This window comes from Labrus bergylta, chromosome 7 (genome assembly GCF_963930695.1).
Source record: "Labrus bergylta chromosome 7, fLabBer1.1, whole genome shotgun sequence".
Taxonomy (NCBI): domain Eukaryota; kingdom Metazoa; phylum Chordata; class Actinopteri; order Labriformes; family Labridae; genus Labrus; species Labrus bergylta.
The window spans coordinates 25,498,046-25,515,142 of NC_089201.1; the positions used below are offsets into that span (position 1 = coordinate 25,498,046).

The following is a 17,097-nucleotide window of genomic DNA, read 5'->3' on the forward strand; positions in this document are numbered from 1 at the left end:
GGAAAAGAATACATGTTTTAGTAAGTAAGAGTAAGTAGATATAACAAAAAGGAAACATAAAGGAAAATAGAATAACTAATCATTTGCACTCACACATCATTCTTTTGCGGTGGAGCAGGTATCTTCTTATTCGGTGCAGCCCCCCTCATTCTCCCTTCTACATAATGGTCTCTAATTAAGAAAAGACAAATGTTAAAATACTTGAAGTAACTCGGAGGAATTTTCTGTTGTGATGATTTATTGGCCACCGCTGTGATCTCATCTCTTTGCATTTCCCTATAAATAAAAGTTATATAAGTTGAGTCTCTAATTTAATTTTTTTTTTTTTAAATCGCATCCATCGTCCTTTTAAGTGTCAAACTTACGGCTCACCGACTTTCTGCTGTGGAAGGTTTTTCAGGTTAGAGTGTTGTCTATTGCTTTGTCTAACACTGAGCAGGTAGCAGTGACGAGAGACATTCAAAAGAACTATAAATAATCTTCTTCTGGATGGTCACTTCTCTGTTGTAGGTCATATAAAAGCATCAGTATTAAATCCAGTCTGGTTTATATAACCAGTTAAACACTTCTCATGGTAGACTTCAGATTTAACATCATACATGTTTCATGCCTGCTCATGATTTCAGACGATTTCATAATCGGTTCTGAGGTTAATTAGTCAACACATTTTTGCAAACATAATCTTTTCATTGTGCCATCAATGATGTCTGGATTTTTTTGTTAACCTTGGTAAAAAAAAAAAAACATTCAAACTTAAAACCTTTTTTTAAACTAGCATTCCTTTAAAAAAAAAAGAGATGATGTAGACTTACTGATTGGCCCTCTGAAGCTCTTTCTGTTTCTGCAGATTACTGTCCACATACTTAAGCACTCGGCTTTCAGGAACCCATTCGTCCCAGCTGAAGAAATAAAACAAGAATAAAGAAATCAATCATTTGGTGATCTTTCATTTACAAATCTTGATTTGAGTGAGACTTAATTTGTTTTAACACAAAACTTACTTCTTATTCCATCCACTGTAATGAATAAAGTATTTGATGTGTTTGTCCTTGATGTTTATCTTAACACACTGCAAAGAGAGAAACTGTTATTTGTCAGTGTATTTTGTTAAGACAACAAAGAAGAGGATGACAGGATCAGAGGAACAGCCTACCTTAGCTTCGTAGAGCAATGGCCCATGAAAACACAGCACTCTTTCACCTGGACAGAGTGATGGTCAATAAAAAAAAAAAAACAATCAAACACAGTGGAATCGTAAACGCAACCATCATCACTTGTACACTCTGTACAACAGCTCACCTCATGCGAGCAGAGAACTGTCATCATGATAATATCTGTCTCTGCATGCTGTAATCTGTTCTGCACATGTTAAATTTACAAATTATCCCTGCACTCATGTTCACTTCATTTGTCTGTCTACTCACCCTTATATTGAATAGTTTCTGCTTATTATATGTCTACACTCATGCACTTTAACTTATGTCAATACTGTCCATTTACAACTCTGTTTTTGTACATTTACATTTAATCTTCCTATTTAAGACTAGTACTGCTTAGTTAAATCCTGGTTGTATATATTCACATTCTTAGTTTTGATATTTTTAGTGCTTATTTACTTTGTATTTAATATTACAAAGTAATAAAATATTGGGATCAATAAAGTAATTTTATTCTATATTCTATTGGGGCAGCAGTAGCTCAGTCTGTAGGGACTTAGGGTTGGGAATCGGAGGGTCGCCGGCACGGACCAAATCCGGAAATTGGCCTGGTAGCTGGAGAGGTGCCAGTCCACTTCCAGAGCACTGCTGAGGTGCCCTTGAGCAAGGCCACCTAACCCCACCAGCTCAGGAGCGCCCCCTGTGTCACTCTGAGACCTCTCCATTAGTGCATGTCCACAGGATCCTGTCTGTGCATGTGTGCGTATTTCGGCCTATGTTTGTGTAGCATGTTCACTAGACAGAGTGTAATATTCATTATTATTATTATAATCATCACACCCACGTTTAAACTATTAAACAGCTCACAAAGAAAACACATTTGACATAAACATTTTGACTTTCTGATGACTCTGACAGGCTGTTCATTTGTATAATGAATTAATAATTCATATAATCAAAATGGTTTTTTTAAATGAAATGTTGGCTGCCATCACCAACAGAGAACTGAAGTAATTTAAATACAAAAATGCAGTTAGAATAATAGCAGAAAGAAGCAAGAGAAACCTGACAACTGTAGTGAGCAGTACAGAGAGACAGAGAGAGAGAGAAAGAGAGAGAGACCGAGACAGAGAGAGAGACAGAGAGAAAGAGAGAGACAGAGAGGGAGACACAGAGAGAGACAGAGAGAGAGAGGGAGACACAGAGAGAGAGACAGAGACAGAGAGAGAGAGACAGAGAGGGAGACACAGAGAGAGAGACAGAGACAGAGAGAGACAGAGAGAGAGAGAGAGACAGAGAGGGAGACACAGAGACAGAGAGAGACAGAGACAGAGAGAGGGAGAGACAGAGAGGGAGAGACAGAGAGGGAGAGGGAGAGAGAGAGAGAGACAGAGAGAGGGAGAGACAGAGAGAGAGAGAGAGAGACAGACACAGAGAGAGAGAGAGTGAGAGACAGAGAGAGAGAGAGAGAGAGACAGAGAGAGGGAGAGACAGAGAGAGAGAGAGAGAGAGACAGACACAGAGAGAGACAGAGAGAGTGAGAGACAGAGAGAGAAAGAGAAAGAAAGAAAGAAAGAAAGAGAGAGAGAGAGAGAGAGAGAGAGAGACAGAGAGAGAGAGAGAGAGAGAGAGAGAGACAGAGAGAGAGAGAGAGAGAGAGGTGGGCGGTGGGACCAGTAAGAGGCTAACACTGCATGAATGAAACTACCTGTTTACCTGGAGTTTAAACTGCGAGCTTTATCTGTATGCTACTGCTCAGGGACACGCTGAACATTTTATCTACCGCTGCTAACAAACACGATCAACACATTATTTTGTGCAACAACAATGAAGGCTAACAACGCTAGCTGGTCCAAGCTGTTGTTTCGGTGCTAAAGCTAAGCTACCATGGTGGAGCTCTCCAATGGTCTCCACGCCACATATCTATCAGCACTTTAAAAAACAAACCGAAATGTTACCTTCTTGAAATTTAGGTTTCGGGTCCTGTTTCGGCGCCATTCACGGATTAAACTATCAAAATATGGGGAAAATCGCTAGCTCCCATTCCAGTCTGAAACGGCGCCGCTATCTAAAGACGTCATAATCGTTGTGACGCAATTTTGGCGCGACCGAAAAGATTGCTGAATGAGACAAACGAGTCGCTGGTTTACGGAACAGGTGCGTCACCCCGTGCAAAAGAAAAAAAAGAAGTTTAAATGCCTAAAAATAGTATCAATCATGTTAATAGAATAGAATTACTTTATTGATCAAAAAAAAAACTGGGAAATTGTGGCGTTACAGCAGCAGGTTGTCCAAACACACAATATGAGCAAAAAACACAATATTAGCAAATTTAAACACAATATAATATTAAATAATAAATAATAGTAAAATAGTAAAGCTTCCATTTTAATCAGGAACTAATTAATTCAACATTTATTTATACTCGAAAGATCATTAAGGGGCAACCCTCATTTAATGACATCGAGTCATTACAGAATTAATTAAAAGAAAGACAACAAATCATTAAAAAACAGAAGAATGATAAATACAAAACTATTAAAATCAACAAACTTGGGGTTTCTAAGAAGCTAAGACAATAAGTACCAGAGAGTGTAGGAGAAAAAAAAAGTCTAAAATATACTAAAATAATTAAGCGAGTAAAAAACATATACTGTAAATATTACAAAACTGCAATAAAAAATAGTAAATTTTCAGTTTTGTAAATATTTTTGTAAATATTGTAAAACAGTTTTGTAAATATTTTTTTAACAGTTTTGTAAATATTACAAAACTGCAATAAATAATACTTATGTAGAACAGTTACAAACAGAGGTTTAAAATTAGGTTTCTAAAATGCAAAAAAGGTAAAAGTTAATTTCCCTCAACAAGATGCCGTATGTTGTTCCAAGAGTCCGGTGCAGAATAAGATAATGCAGATTTCCCCAGTTCTGATGACTCGAGGAACATTCAACAACAACCGCTTTGAGGAACGTGTCTTGTAATGTCCAGTCGAAAGATGTATGAGTTCTCTTAAGAATGAGGTTCATTTTTCTGTGAAAGCTTTATAAATAAAAAGGTGCCAGTGCATATCACATCTTTCTGTGAGAGAGGACCACCCAACCTCTGATGTGTATCATAGCGGGTCACCGGGAATAAATCTTAACACAGAATGGTAGACGGAGTGGAGACGTTTGAGCGTTGTGGCAGGTGCATGCCTATAGATGACATCACCATAGTCCAAGACTGACATAAAAACAGACTCCACAACAGACACTTCCTACAGAACATTGGAAAAACTATTTGATTTCTGTAGCAATAACATTTTTTTTTGCCTGACTCTTCCTATAGGATTATTAATGTGAAAGTAAAATGTCAGTTTTTCATCAATCCACATGCCCAGATATTTATATTCTGTGACTCTCTCAATCATTAGCCCATTCCTGGCAACAATCTTGGTATCGCTTTCATTCATTTATGTAGCTCTCGAGAAAAGCATCAGTTTGGTTCTGTCAGCATTAAGTACTAGTCGTGGGTCATTTAGGGTGCAGGACATTAAAAGACTGCTGCAAAGGTATGGCTGAAAGATGTACAGAGTCAGCCGCACAATATAGAACTGTGTCATCAGCATATAGATGGGCATCACAGTTTGATGAAGACGATTCTAATAAACGATTCTCCTGTATTGAAAACGGTACATGTTTTGGATTTTAAAGTGTTAAATGATAAGATGTTAAAAAAGAAATGCAACTGAATTTTTTTTTTTCTTAAACTGTGAAGTGATTTATGAGTCTGGCACAAGTTATTTATACGGACAACTTGAGGTGAGTTTGTCCCAAAGCTTTCTGCTGCTATCATCCCCTCCACCTTAACAAAGGGTACTTCATTCAGCTGTGGACGTGACTTCACTCTGTCCGAGGCGGAGTGAGTGTGGAGTAGTTTGAGTAAATCCCTGAGGAGAAAATTGTAGGGTTTGTATGTATGATTAAAAGTAACTGGCTAGAAAACTAACAATGTTACCTCTGAGATTAGTTTTACTCAATTCTGGATGCAAATGTGTGAAATATGTCATAAGAGGCAGGAAATATTAAAACGACTAAAAAAAGACCAGGGACATCTGGATCTAGGAAACCATTTAAGTTTACTTTCAGCAGGACAAGTACCCAGTTCGAAGTCAATTTAAATGATCTGATCAATGCTGATGTGGTACACTAGGAAAGAGAAAAAGAAAAAAAGAAAAAGAAGAGTTTGCAAAAATATTGCAAGGGAATGCTTAAGTACTTACAGGGTACCGAAAAGTATTGCGCAAGAATACAAAAACATCTCAACCTAAAGCAAAAGTACTGGGAAGAAACATAAAAGTATAAAAGGAACATGGGTACAGTACGTCTCTGTGAAGTTCCTTAGTATTTAGTCAAAACAAGCACAAACCTGAGATAAACAGCTGCTAAAGGAGAGCCGGTGTAAGAAGCACATACTGTATAAAGTTCCCTCCTGATTTTGCCCTGATTGCTGTGCTCTGAGGTAACCCAACCAGTCTGTCGCTGAAACACAAGTCGTTTCTGAAATGATTGATTTGAGAGATACATCACAGGACAAAAGCTACAAAACAAGGTCAAAGCTTCAGCTGAGGAAGAACAAATCCATCTTCTCAAGACTGAGTGTAACAATACCCTATCACATTAGTATCTACAGTTCACAAGCGGTAACTGGCTTGAGAGGTATAGTCTTTCATCCATACATTATGTAAGCCAAAAGTTAAGAGCTTGGGATTTCAATCAGAGGGGATCCAACTTCTTATTTTTTGATAATGATCCTAGTGCCTCATGAGCTATTTTATAAAAATAAGTATAAAGCAGGTGAGAGTTCTCACTAATCCAGGGAATCATCAACGACTGGATGTCTTCACCTAGGCCAGTAATAATCCGACAACCAGCAGATATTGTACATTTATATTTGCCAGTGCTTTAGGCTTGGACGATCTAAAAGTGTTGAAAGCCAAACTGAGTGAACTGCTCACAGAAGAACACATACATATTGATCAAGACTGTCTTTTGATCAACTACAAGATACACTTTCTTATATCTTGTTTTATTCTTAGAAATATCAAACAGCACAGTAGACCTTGAAGCGGTTCAAAATGCTCAAAGCCTCTATTGAGTTATTGACATCATCTGATAGTAAAACGGACAGAGGAACAGAAAATGTTACAATGCATGTCAAGCAACAATGACATCTTTAAATAGCATTAATTATATAATTACAAAAGAAAGATCACATACAGTGACAGCAATGCATATCCACAAATCAAACAAATGCTGAAAATATATATGATAATAAATAATCCTAATTATAAGCACAAGTCCAGAAAAAAAAAAGGGAGGGGAGGCGTTCGTATTAACTTCAATTGTTTTCACTTCAGGGCAAAATGTGTTTGGTGATCCGGTCAGAGATCAAGCTATCACAGTTCACTTAGAGGCTGTTGCAAATAGGCCACACTTTAACAAATAAAAAGCTACTCACTAAGGAACAGCATAGGACTTAAATAACAAGCTTTCAGGTCATTTGCAGACATGCTAAGCTGAAAACTATTCTTTAAGCGTTTACTGCAACTGTGAATGTTTCACTGCTCCACTCAGCGTTTAAAGTAAATCAAACAAAGTCATGATGAATTTTTTTAATCCATATGCACCCACTTAACAATTCTCAGCCTTTCAGTTAGAGATTTACCAAAAGTGGACCAGAAACTAGCCTTGTCGCGAAAATGGAAGAGAATTTCTTGGATGACTTCTAGCCACTGAACTTTCATCTTTAGGCGTAACTTTTCAAATGAGACATCTGTAGTTTAAAAGAAAATGTCACTGTATGGCATTTGTTAGATGCACATACAAGGTCTGCTTGTGTGTAATTCATTCACAATGAACTGAAAAAGCCTGGCATTACAACACTGATACATTCCCAATTCAGATGTATTTTCCAGTACAGTGTAAACTGTACAATATAGTTCATATTCAATTTGATTGGACTGAAAAATGCTTAAGAGTGCAGAGTTATGACAACAGAAGGATCTAGCGTTTGCTTCTGGTATTTCTAGTGGCAACAGTTCCGAGAGGCAAAGGGAATGCTTCTTTAAAAAAACAGCATACATCAAACATAACTTACACTATAAATAATTCTTTCAAATAATATGACCACAGCATGAATGTCCTACAGAAAAATCTACAGTGATGCCAAAAATCACTTGATCTTTCTGCTGTCAAAACATTGGACGAAAATGGTGCCATTTAGAAAATAAAGTGAAACACATGGTCCTGTTTTGCTGTCTCTTGCCATTTGTATAAGTTACTATTACAATGCCCATTTTCTTTATATTCTAAAGATAATGTTCCATGAGGTGTCACCTCATTGGGTGCTGTGCACATAATAGTTGACTGAAATAATGCCATTGACATGAAATATTAAACAAAACTGTAAAAACCAGGTACAAAAGGTACAATATAATCGAAGGACCACATGAAGAGGTGTGAAAAAGTCTTCAGTCTTCACAGAAAAATATCAACTGAAGTAACTCACTGGACATGAAGCGTCCTAAGTTTATATACATATGATAAGTAAAATTGAAAATAGATTTTCCTCTCTGTACATAGCACTGTATTCTTTCTTCTTCCTCGTCCTTATTTACAAAGAGCTCCTGTGTCGAGGTCTCCCTTGTCATTCAGTTCTGTGTGGATCTAGTCAAGAGAGATAACGTCAGACACGGATCCATAAATGGCAGCTGCTGCAGCTTCCACCGAGGACCGCGACAATCCTGAGATGGAGTGGCTGTCTCTGTCTTTGTCCCGATCCCGTAGACTGCTGGACGAAACCAAACTACTGGTGCTGCCGCTGTTGCTGCCTCCGTTGGTGGCTGCCAGCGTGCTGCTCCCAGGGGTCCCCGGCTGCTCCCTCAACATCTGAGAGGAGCCGTACGGCAGGAAGCGGTTGAGGAGCAGGTCAGGGTCCTCTGACGCTGAAGCAGCTGCGGCGGCAGCCATCACCATGTTGTAATGCTGAAAAGAAAGAAAAGAGGAACCTTCATCACCACAACCAGACGTAAACACACTGCAGTATGACGCTGCTTTAAGATCAGTTCGCTGAGGTCATGTACCTGATGATTGTCGCCTTGGAGGAAGGAGAAGAAGTTTAAATCTGTAAGAGAATGAGAAGGCTCAGTCCACTTCCTTTGTTCTGGATTTCAATATACAATTCCATTTTTCCACAAACACACATTTTTTACGTTCATTTGGATTTTGTCAAGTCTGCCTGATTTTAACTGTCACGGTAACTGCAAATAAATATTTACCACAGTCTACACAAGCCACCTGCAGAGTATGAGGCAACTGTCACAACTGCACGTGAAGTCACCTCACCCCACCTCATGTTCAGACGTTTGTGTCTGTCACTGATTGTCACTGCGTTGTTGTTAAGAAAAGAATCAAATTAATTAAAGCCACAATCAAAAAACATCTTGCGGGCCAGATATTAATGCTGGTGGGCTAGTTGCCGACCCCTGATCACAAACAAATTAGTTTAATAAATAAAAAGAAGAGGTGGAGCGATAATCCCACATACCACGGTGTGAATTCCTTTACCAGGAAAGCCGTATTTACATGACATTAAGGACAATGAACGAATGACTGCTGTAGTAATATCACCTGATATTTCCCTCTCAACTTTCATTTACTATCATTACGGGCATTGTAGCCTCGTGTGTTTTATTCATTGGTTTCTTTGTTTGTCTCTATCCGTCTCTTCCTTTCTGCTTCTCCCTCTATCCCACTTTCCAAGCCCAAACACGACCTCGATGTTAAAACTGTCACTGCCATTTTTGTAAATGTTGCCCAAGTGCTTTACTCATGTTGGATTAATGTTGGGTCTCTGTAAATATGTAATAAAGATTAAGTTAGGACTGCATGTTTTTGAAAAGGGAGATAACATTTGTTAAGAACTGACTCCAAACAAATAAAGATTGACTGATTACCTCAGTCTATCTTGAATAAAGGCACATTAATCAGAAAGAAGACTCTTTTTATGAGTATTAAGATAATCCAGTCGTCTGTGTATGCGTGGGAAATGTATTTAGAATGTTTTTGATGTTGCCAATTTGATGTTATGTAATCTAATAAGAGTCTTTGTGGCTCTCTTCCAACTAACTGACTTAATGGCAATAATTTACTTCCAGTTTACCAATTTGTCTCCACTTGTCACAGTGACTTGGAAAACCTTCGCTCTAACAGATCAGAGAATTTATCTGCAGTCCTGTTTCCGTTGTAAAACGAAGCTTAAACTAATATGAGGGGTCAGCTAACTGAATTAGACAGATTAAGTGCGTTATTTCCTCCTGATAGTTAAGGATGTATTTTAAGTCCACACACAACTCTCCGGGCATGACCCTTCACCACTTCTCAGTCAGGAAACAGTGTTTGGGGAAACAGAGGGAAAAATGAAAGATGCCAAATTGAATCAGTTAACTCAGACGAGTTAAGAATACCCAGAGCTGAGGTCTAATATGTATTTCTTAACAATTGGACACTGTATACACATATCTGCATGTGATTATTGTTGTCATAGATTTGAAAATAATGTGGAAACACATCTTTGACGGTAAGCGACAGCTTGACCCAATGTTTGTTGTGTGTAAAATAAAGTTTTCTAATCTAATCTACCTGGAAGGTCACTAGTAGAGTGGTAATAGTGGCGGTAGTCCTGGATGAGAGGTGGAGGGGGAGGAATGTAGCTGGTCTCCACGGGGGGCATGCTGGGAGCTCTGGACACAGGCGAGGCCTGGCTGTGTAGGTTCAGTACTCTGGGGGAAAAATGGGGTATCAGGTCAGCGACAGAAAACCAAAAGACCAGAGCACAACGAGCATAAAAATGAATGTTATTGTGATGATCTTGCTCTGTGTTTGTGGTCTGGAGACTCACCCTTTGATTGGAGGCGGAGAGACAGGCGACAGTGAGGGACAGGCTCTTTTAAGAGGCGGCTCATCATCAAGCTCGTCTTCCGAGGAGCTATCCAGGGTCAGGTCAATCACATCAAATTTCTTCCCATTGTCATTAGATCCCCGCTTCGTCTCGTGTGAATCCGTCCGAGACGAATCTACAAGAAAACAGCTTGCTCTCACTGTGTTCACAGATCACTAAGACAGACACACTTAAATAATCTAAACTGTGCCAGCTTCGTTCTTACCGCTGTCTACACCATTGTAGGAAGCAGACACCTCCTGGACCTCCTTCTTTGACCTCATAGGTGACCAGTTTCCATCTTCTTTGAACTGGATTTCATCACAATCAGAACAGCTACTCAAGATTTCCATGAATAACCTGTGGGAAAAAAAGGACAAAAAGTTTGGTAACTTTGCAAACAAATTACAAATACTTATTCTCCCATAAAACCTACTTGTAAAAAATAAGGGGCACTTTTACTGACTAAATAATTCCTCCGCAATAAAAAGGGAGGGGCTGCTTTTGTAAAGGCTTGAGGTTAAAATAATCAAACTCAGACAATACGCTGCTGGAAGGTGGATTAAAGCAATGATCGCTAAGTTTGTAAATGATTCATGAACTGTGATTATAAAGCGCTTTTTGAGTCTTCTGTCAAAGTGCTTTAACACTACGTCAAATTCACCCGTTCACTCACACATTCATAAACTGATGGCAGAGGATGCTGTATGAAGTGCCCTTCAGTATTACCTAATCCCATTTATACACCCCTGGCTACGCCACTTGTGAGCAATTTTAGGCTCAGCATCTTGCCTAAGGACACTTTATCATGTGGAGAAAACAAGAAGAGAAAAAGTGAGCTGGGATCGAACCGCCAACTCTCCGGCTAAAAGACGACCGACGACCACTGAGCCACAGCCTACCCAATTTGAAGGCTCATTAGACGCCAAGACACAGAACGTTGCATTATGAAACCTCAGAGAAGACTCTCTTGAAAGTTTGCACAGACGCGATCATTAACTGTACGCTGCATAGTTACCCTGTCGCTAAGTCATCTAAGATGAGTTATGTAAAGCATTTGGGTTAATACTGTCTGAAGCTATCCCATCAGATTCTAAGCTAACATTTTGAATATGTGCAGTATGTTTTATTGGTGATATGTTGGAAGCCAGACCGACACATGTTGCTTCATATCACATTCATGCACAGCCCGCTCCGACCTCCACCTCAGCAGCAAGGAAGTCTCCCTGCATCTTATCCCATCTCCCACTATCCCATTTGTCTTAACAATGAGTATGGTCTTTCACCTGCTCTTTTGTAAAGCGCCTCGAGATAACACTAGTTTTGAATAAGCGCCATACAAATAGTGATTGATTGATGATGAAGCAGTGTTGCGCTCACCCGTCAATTATGAGGTGCTCATACGGCGCCTTCTTGTCACAGACTGGACACACCCACGTCGGCTTCTTCTCATTCATTTGGATATAAAGTGTAGCGTCGAAGCACTGAAGGTGAGAGCATGTCAACGCTCTGCAGGGGATTGTAAGCCTCATCTTCCCCAGCTTAAACACAAAACCACACACAAACACAAAGTAAACGACAGGGCACAAAGTTTCACAATGAACATATATCTAAAGACAGAGTGAATGTGTAAAAATCACATCATAATCATAATACTTTTCTGGACAAATTAAAAAGAAAGCAAGTTAAAGCTTTTTTTGTATGAAGTGGAATAGAGGAGTATTTACAGGACACAGGAGAGACACTCGTAGACTGGTGGTGGCGATCTCACTTTCTGGATCAGCAGTTAGTTTCTCTTTGACTGAGAACAGAAAGCAAAACAAAAAAAGATCAACTATAAGCAACAAGAGTCTTAAATCCAAGTGTTCAATAAACTGTCTGTGTCACAAGACCCCCAAACTACCATGTATCATTACATTTTAAAATAAATATCCAACTGTACTGAACAGCTCAACATTCAAATGTAAAAACCAAGAAAATGGACTCCAAGAACCTTAAAGGAACTTGTTTCCTTCTTTCAGGTTCTAAGTTTAGTTCCGGGGGATTTTAAGTCGCTGTGACTATGTGATCAAACAGGCCACGCAAAAGTAGCAGCAGTTACTTTATAACCAAAGTTCATTACAATGTGTCTACTTTATTTCCTTCTGTCTTACAAACGTAGCAGCGACACAGGTTCTAAGCTTATACTGTAAAATCGAGTATCAACTTACTCAGAGCTCTCGAGTGATCGGGGTTTCTAATTCCTTTGGCCCGTAGTCTTTGCAACAACACTGCAGACGACTGCTGTCTTACTAAATAAACAGCCATGGAAAAACTCTGGGGGAGGAAGAGAAAAATAATGAACAAAACGTGTCTCACTGTGGTGACTCAAGTCCTCTTTTCAGCATCAGTTTGGAAGCTTTGTCTGGGTTTTCTTACCCTCCCAATTTCTGAAGTCCAGGAAACCACGATCGAGTTGGGGTGTATGGTGGACAGTCGGACTAGAGAGGTTATATTGATGGGGCGACTGGGCCTTTTTGGTTCAACTCCATTTTTGGTAGGAGGGAGATATCCCTGCAGACGATACATCAAACATCATTGATAAAAAAACGGAGAATTCAGAAACCTCAGAAGCTGAGAATTACCTACGCAGAAAACAAGTCGAGACAAACGAACGACAAACTGTCTGCACTCACCGGGAGATTACAGGGTTTGCCGTTCACCTTCACACACAGATTTGGGGGGAAGTGATCCTCCTGGGGACAGCTTGTCTCTGATAAACAGAATCTGAAAATAATCAAATAAATTACATTAGTGGTAAGCTCATATTATGAAGGACAAAAAGTTCAGTTGTATTGCTTTAATTGTGCAATGTTTAAGAATGCCAATCATCAATACAGTGAATAATGAATCCCCCAACTAAGAACTACATTATCCTTATGACTTTAAGTGTATTTACTAAAATAGAAAACGCAAACCAAATTTTTTTTACATAAGATTCAACGTGAGGGAGGTAAATGAATGGAGACTAGACCACTAAGGTTGAACAATATCAAAACTGTTAAAAGAGTAATCTAAACAACAGGACTGTTCCTAGTATCTCCAGAACAGACAGAAGCTAACCAGACCCCCTCTTTTCCCTCAACATTCGATTAAAAGAGATGTTTTTTAAGAGTCAGAGCACGTAATACAAACCTTAGCTGGACTTGAACAGCAAAGTCACATTTGGTCCCAGATATGTCCCTAAATATTTAGAGGAAGAGTTACGTCAGGCTGGTACAAACAGTCAAACAAATAAACTTCATTACAACTCAGTTTACTCTTCTTCTGTGTGAATCAGTTTAAATCATGAAAGGAGTTTGGTTATAGTTGTGTTTATTTGGCCCTCTTGTTTTCTTTGACAGCTGAAGAGTGTGTGCACTGGAGAGCTTTGTGACTTACATGGAGCTACTGATCTGTTGAACTTGCTGTGGTGTTAATGCGAAGGCGTAACATGCTTCCTGGAACCGCTGACTGTTGTCTGAGGCTACAAAAAAGAAACCATGAGCAGAAAATCACAGAGAGTGGAAACACTAGGCGCTAGCATCAACTCATATCGATGCTAGCCGTAGTGCATGGCTTTGACTCGTCATGGTCGAGATATCTGTGGTCACATTGCTCCACCATGATGAGGGACGTTGTGTCACTAAATACAACGCTGAGCAGGAAGTGAAGAACTCACCAAGACTGGTTGGCTTAATGAGCTCATCCAGCACATCATAGAACGGCAATCTCTGAAGCTTGACATCCGGGTGTACAGGGTGCAGGGCAGAGGGAAGGTGAGGCAGGCTCAGCTCATGCTTAGGCCCGAGTAAAGACACAGGCAGCAGAGGCGTAGGGGAACCGTGGCTGTCGAATCCCAGCTGAGCAAGGCCAGCGGGAAGGCTGGAGGCAGAATGAACACCAGGCAGAGCCATGTCCACTGGCGAAACCATTTTGGTTGGGAAGCGTCGTCTATAGAGTTCTTTGATCTTCATCTGCACAGCTGGACTGCATCCAGCCTTCAGTAGATGGAGGGCTTTGGTCAATAGTTCATGTTTGCGTCCGTGCTTATTCCGTCCTGCATACCCCAACAGCACTTGGAGCTCTGAAACTCGAAGGCTCATTACCATTTGCTGAAGAAAAGAAAGAGTTGGAAAAGTGGTGTGTTACATTGTGTAGAGAACATTATCTTATACTTCAAAATCTTTGCTTCTCTCATTTTGACTTGAGACCGGTTTCAAACATTATTGATAAACATGTCGCAGTCTTTTCTTCAAGCTATTAAAATACTTCACTTGCTTGCAAATTGTCCACACCCATGACACTTTCATTTCTGAGATAAACTTGAAACAGGAATAAAAAAAATAATTTCTTGAGCCACTGTCCAGCCAGTATCTCAATAATAAACCAACATTAAAAGCTTCAACATAAGGTACGTTTAACAAACACAGCTGCTGTGAAATGACTTCAGCAGAAATCGTCTTTAGAAGCAGAGACTACATTTCTCAGAATCACTCTACAATTTCTGCGCTTTGTGATAATAGTGGGTGTTGACACAATAAAACATAAGTAATCAAATTCAACTAACACTCATTGAGCCATTATCTTAGAGGAGCCAATTCAACGCAGGGATTCCATGCAATACACTATTACATTTACTTTTTATCCTACAACATAAAAAAACCAATGACTATTATATCTTAAAAGGAAAAAAGAGGAATCTGACAGTGCAATGCAGTCAGATAAAGAAACACCACAGGCATCATACATATTGAAGGGCTGGACACTTGTATTTCATAGAGAAACTCAAAGTGAAAATGTTAGACTCCACACATGTTAAGATTGTTGATTATGCCCCTACCCTCTCTGTCACCACTCTTCTGTAGTGGTGACAGAGAGGAGGACTCTGAACAAACTGTTATCCATTATGGATAATCCTGATCACCCTCTGCACACCCTACTGGACAAACAGCAAGAGCAGCTTCTCCAACACACTGATTCAACTCCGCTGTCACAAGGACAGATACAAGAAATCTTTCTTAGGGAAGGCCATAACTCTGTACAACAGCTCACCTCATGCGAGCAGAGAACTGTCATCATGATAATATCTGTCTCTGCATACTGTAATCTGTTCTGCACATGTTACATTTACAAATGATCCCTGCACTCATGTTCACTTCATTTGGCTGTCTACTCGCCGTTATATTGAATAGTTTCTGCTTATTATATGTCTACACTCATGCACTTTAACTTGTGTCAATACTGCACATTTACATTCAATCTTTCATATTTAATTTACAATCATTTACGACTCTGTTTTTGCACATTTACTTTTGATCTTCCTCTTTCAAACTAGTAATGCTTAGTTAAATCCAGGTTGTATATATTCATATTCTTAGTTTTGATATTTTTAGTTTTTATTTACGTTGTATTTAATATTATATTGTGTTTAGATTTGCTAACATTGTGTTTTTTACTCATATTGTGTGTTTGTATAACGCCACAATTTCCCAGTTTGGGATCAATAAAGTAATTCTATTCTATTCTATATACCCCAAAACCCCCAATATAATGCAGTTTCTTGTGAACATCTCTTGAGTAATAACTCCAAATCAATGTCACCTGAGTCCCAGTTGATGAGCCAAAGTAGGACTGGGGACATGTTGATATTTTTAGTATTGAAATGTGCCTTTACAAGCAGATACATGTGGAACATCCAGATCAATTGTTTGATTTATTAAATGACTTTGACAGAGCAGTGTGAGAAACAAACTGCTCGCATTAGGCAAAGGAGGATACACAGCAGCTGATTTGATAGTGTCCTGACTGATTTAGATGATGCAGTTTATGACACACATGAGAAGTGGATGTTTTGAAAGACGACGTAGATTAAATGTTAAGCAGACAAAAAGCTGCTTAAACAAAACCCCTTTAAGAGTCAATGTTCACCTTATCTCAGGGGAGGTTTGAGCAAAATCTCCATCCCAACATTTAAATGAGCTCCTCAGACAGATGTTCGTTACAATATTTCGAGGACTATTATGAAATCAGAGCAGAAACAACAGCTAATGGAGGCTAAAGTGCGCCTCTCTATCCAGGGTATAGACACAGCCCGACTTTAAAAAACCCCAAACACTGACCGGCAAACTACTTTTAATGTCACCTGGCTGACAGTAAAGTCTCTCTGGGTCCTACATGTTGACACAGACGTGGTTTTAATTTGCACTTAACATCGATATCAGGCCTATCTGCAGGTGAGCCGCTCAGCTACAGGCAGCCTAACGGAGCGTCGGCAACAATAACAAAGCTAATGCTAACGAGCTAGCCAAGCCAGCTAACAGTCTGTCGTCTCTCTTGTGTGCTTTAATGTTGTTTGTGTTGCGCAGGCTACTTCGTTAACGGCACTCCTTTATCTTCCACTGTCAAAAATGACCAGGGTGTGATGCTTTGAAATTCAAATCGCACTCAGTGTGAAGCCATCTATTTGTTAAGCTAATGCAAAGGGAGGGCTCGCTTTACCTTCAGTTCCGCACTCTCCGCCATCTTGTTACATTAGACGCGCATGCGCAGAAGTCATCCTCAAGGGACAAGAGCGAATTCAAACCCTGCGCGTCACTTCCTCGCAGGAGACAGCAGAGGGCGCTGTTGCAACGTAGGCGTTGCAACTATTTTTTTTTATTGTTAATCAAGAGTTGCAAGGTTAAATAGTTCATCAGAAAATTTAAGGACCATTTCTTCTGACAGTAATTAATTATCTAAGTTATTTATCAAGCACAAATGGCAATGCTGCTATCAAATAACAACAATCCATAGACTATAGGCCTATTATCAATCAATCAATCTCAAAAAATTCAATACGCTTATTTTGCATGTTTACATAATGTTTCTGAATTGATATTTTCCAGTCCAATAAAGTCAATGTGCTTAATTTAAATATCTAACAGACTATGAAGAAATA

At 39.4% G+C, this 17,097-nt stretch overlaps 2 protein-coding genes across 2 annotated transcripts in view; both read right to left on the reverse strand.

Moving 5' to 3' along the window:
- The window catches only part of morf4l1 (mortality factor 4 like 1), a 5,361-nt gene extending 2,093 nt beyond the window's left edge, over positions 1 to 3,268 (reverse strand). The window contains exons 1-5 of the mRNA XM_065957170.1: positions 3,116 to 3,268; positions 1,154 to 1,200; positions 1,002 to 1,069; positions 813 to 899; positions 94 to 171 (exon numbers count right to left, since the gene is read on the reverse strand). Coding sequence (XP_065813242.1) covers positions 94 to 171; positions 813 to 899; positions 1,002 to 1,069; positions 1,154 to 1,200; positions 3,116 to 3,155 — 320 coding nt within the window. The 5' untranslated portion in view covers positions 3,156 to 3,268. The remainder of the gene's footprint in view (positions 1 to 93; positions 172 to 812; positions 900 to 1,001; positions 1,070 to 1,153; positions 1,201 to 3,115) is intronic.
- Positions 3,269 to 6,208: 2,940 nt separating this feature from the next.
- pias1b (protein inhibitor of activated STAT, 1b) lies at positions 6,209 to 16,703 on the reverse strand. The gene is given in 14 exon segments (XM_020631332.3): positions 6,209 to 8,185; positions 8,284 to 8,324; positions 9,842 to 9,981; positions 10,101 to 10,275; positions 10,366 to 10,499; positions 11,520 to 11,680; positions 11,867 to 11,940; positions 12,350 to 12,455; positions 12,558 to 12,692; positions 12,815 to 12,905; positions 13,314 to 13,361; positions 13,560 to 13,644; positions 13,840 to 14,272; positions 16,659 to 16,703. Coding segments are annotated over 14 exon segments (1,986 nt in total). The 3' UTR covers positions 6,209 to 7,867.
- Positions 16,704 to 17,097: the final 394 nt, after the last annotated feature.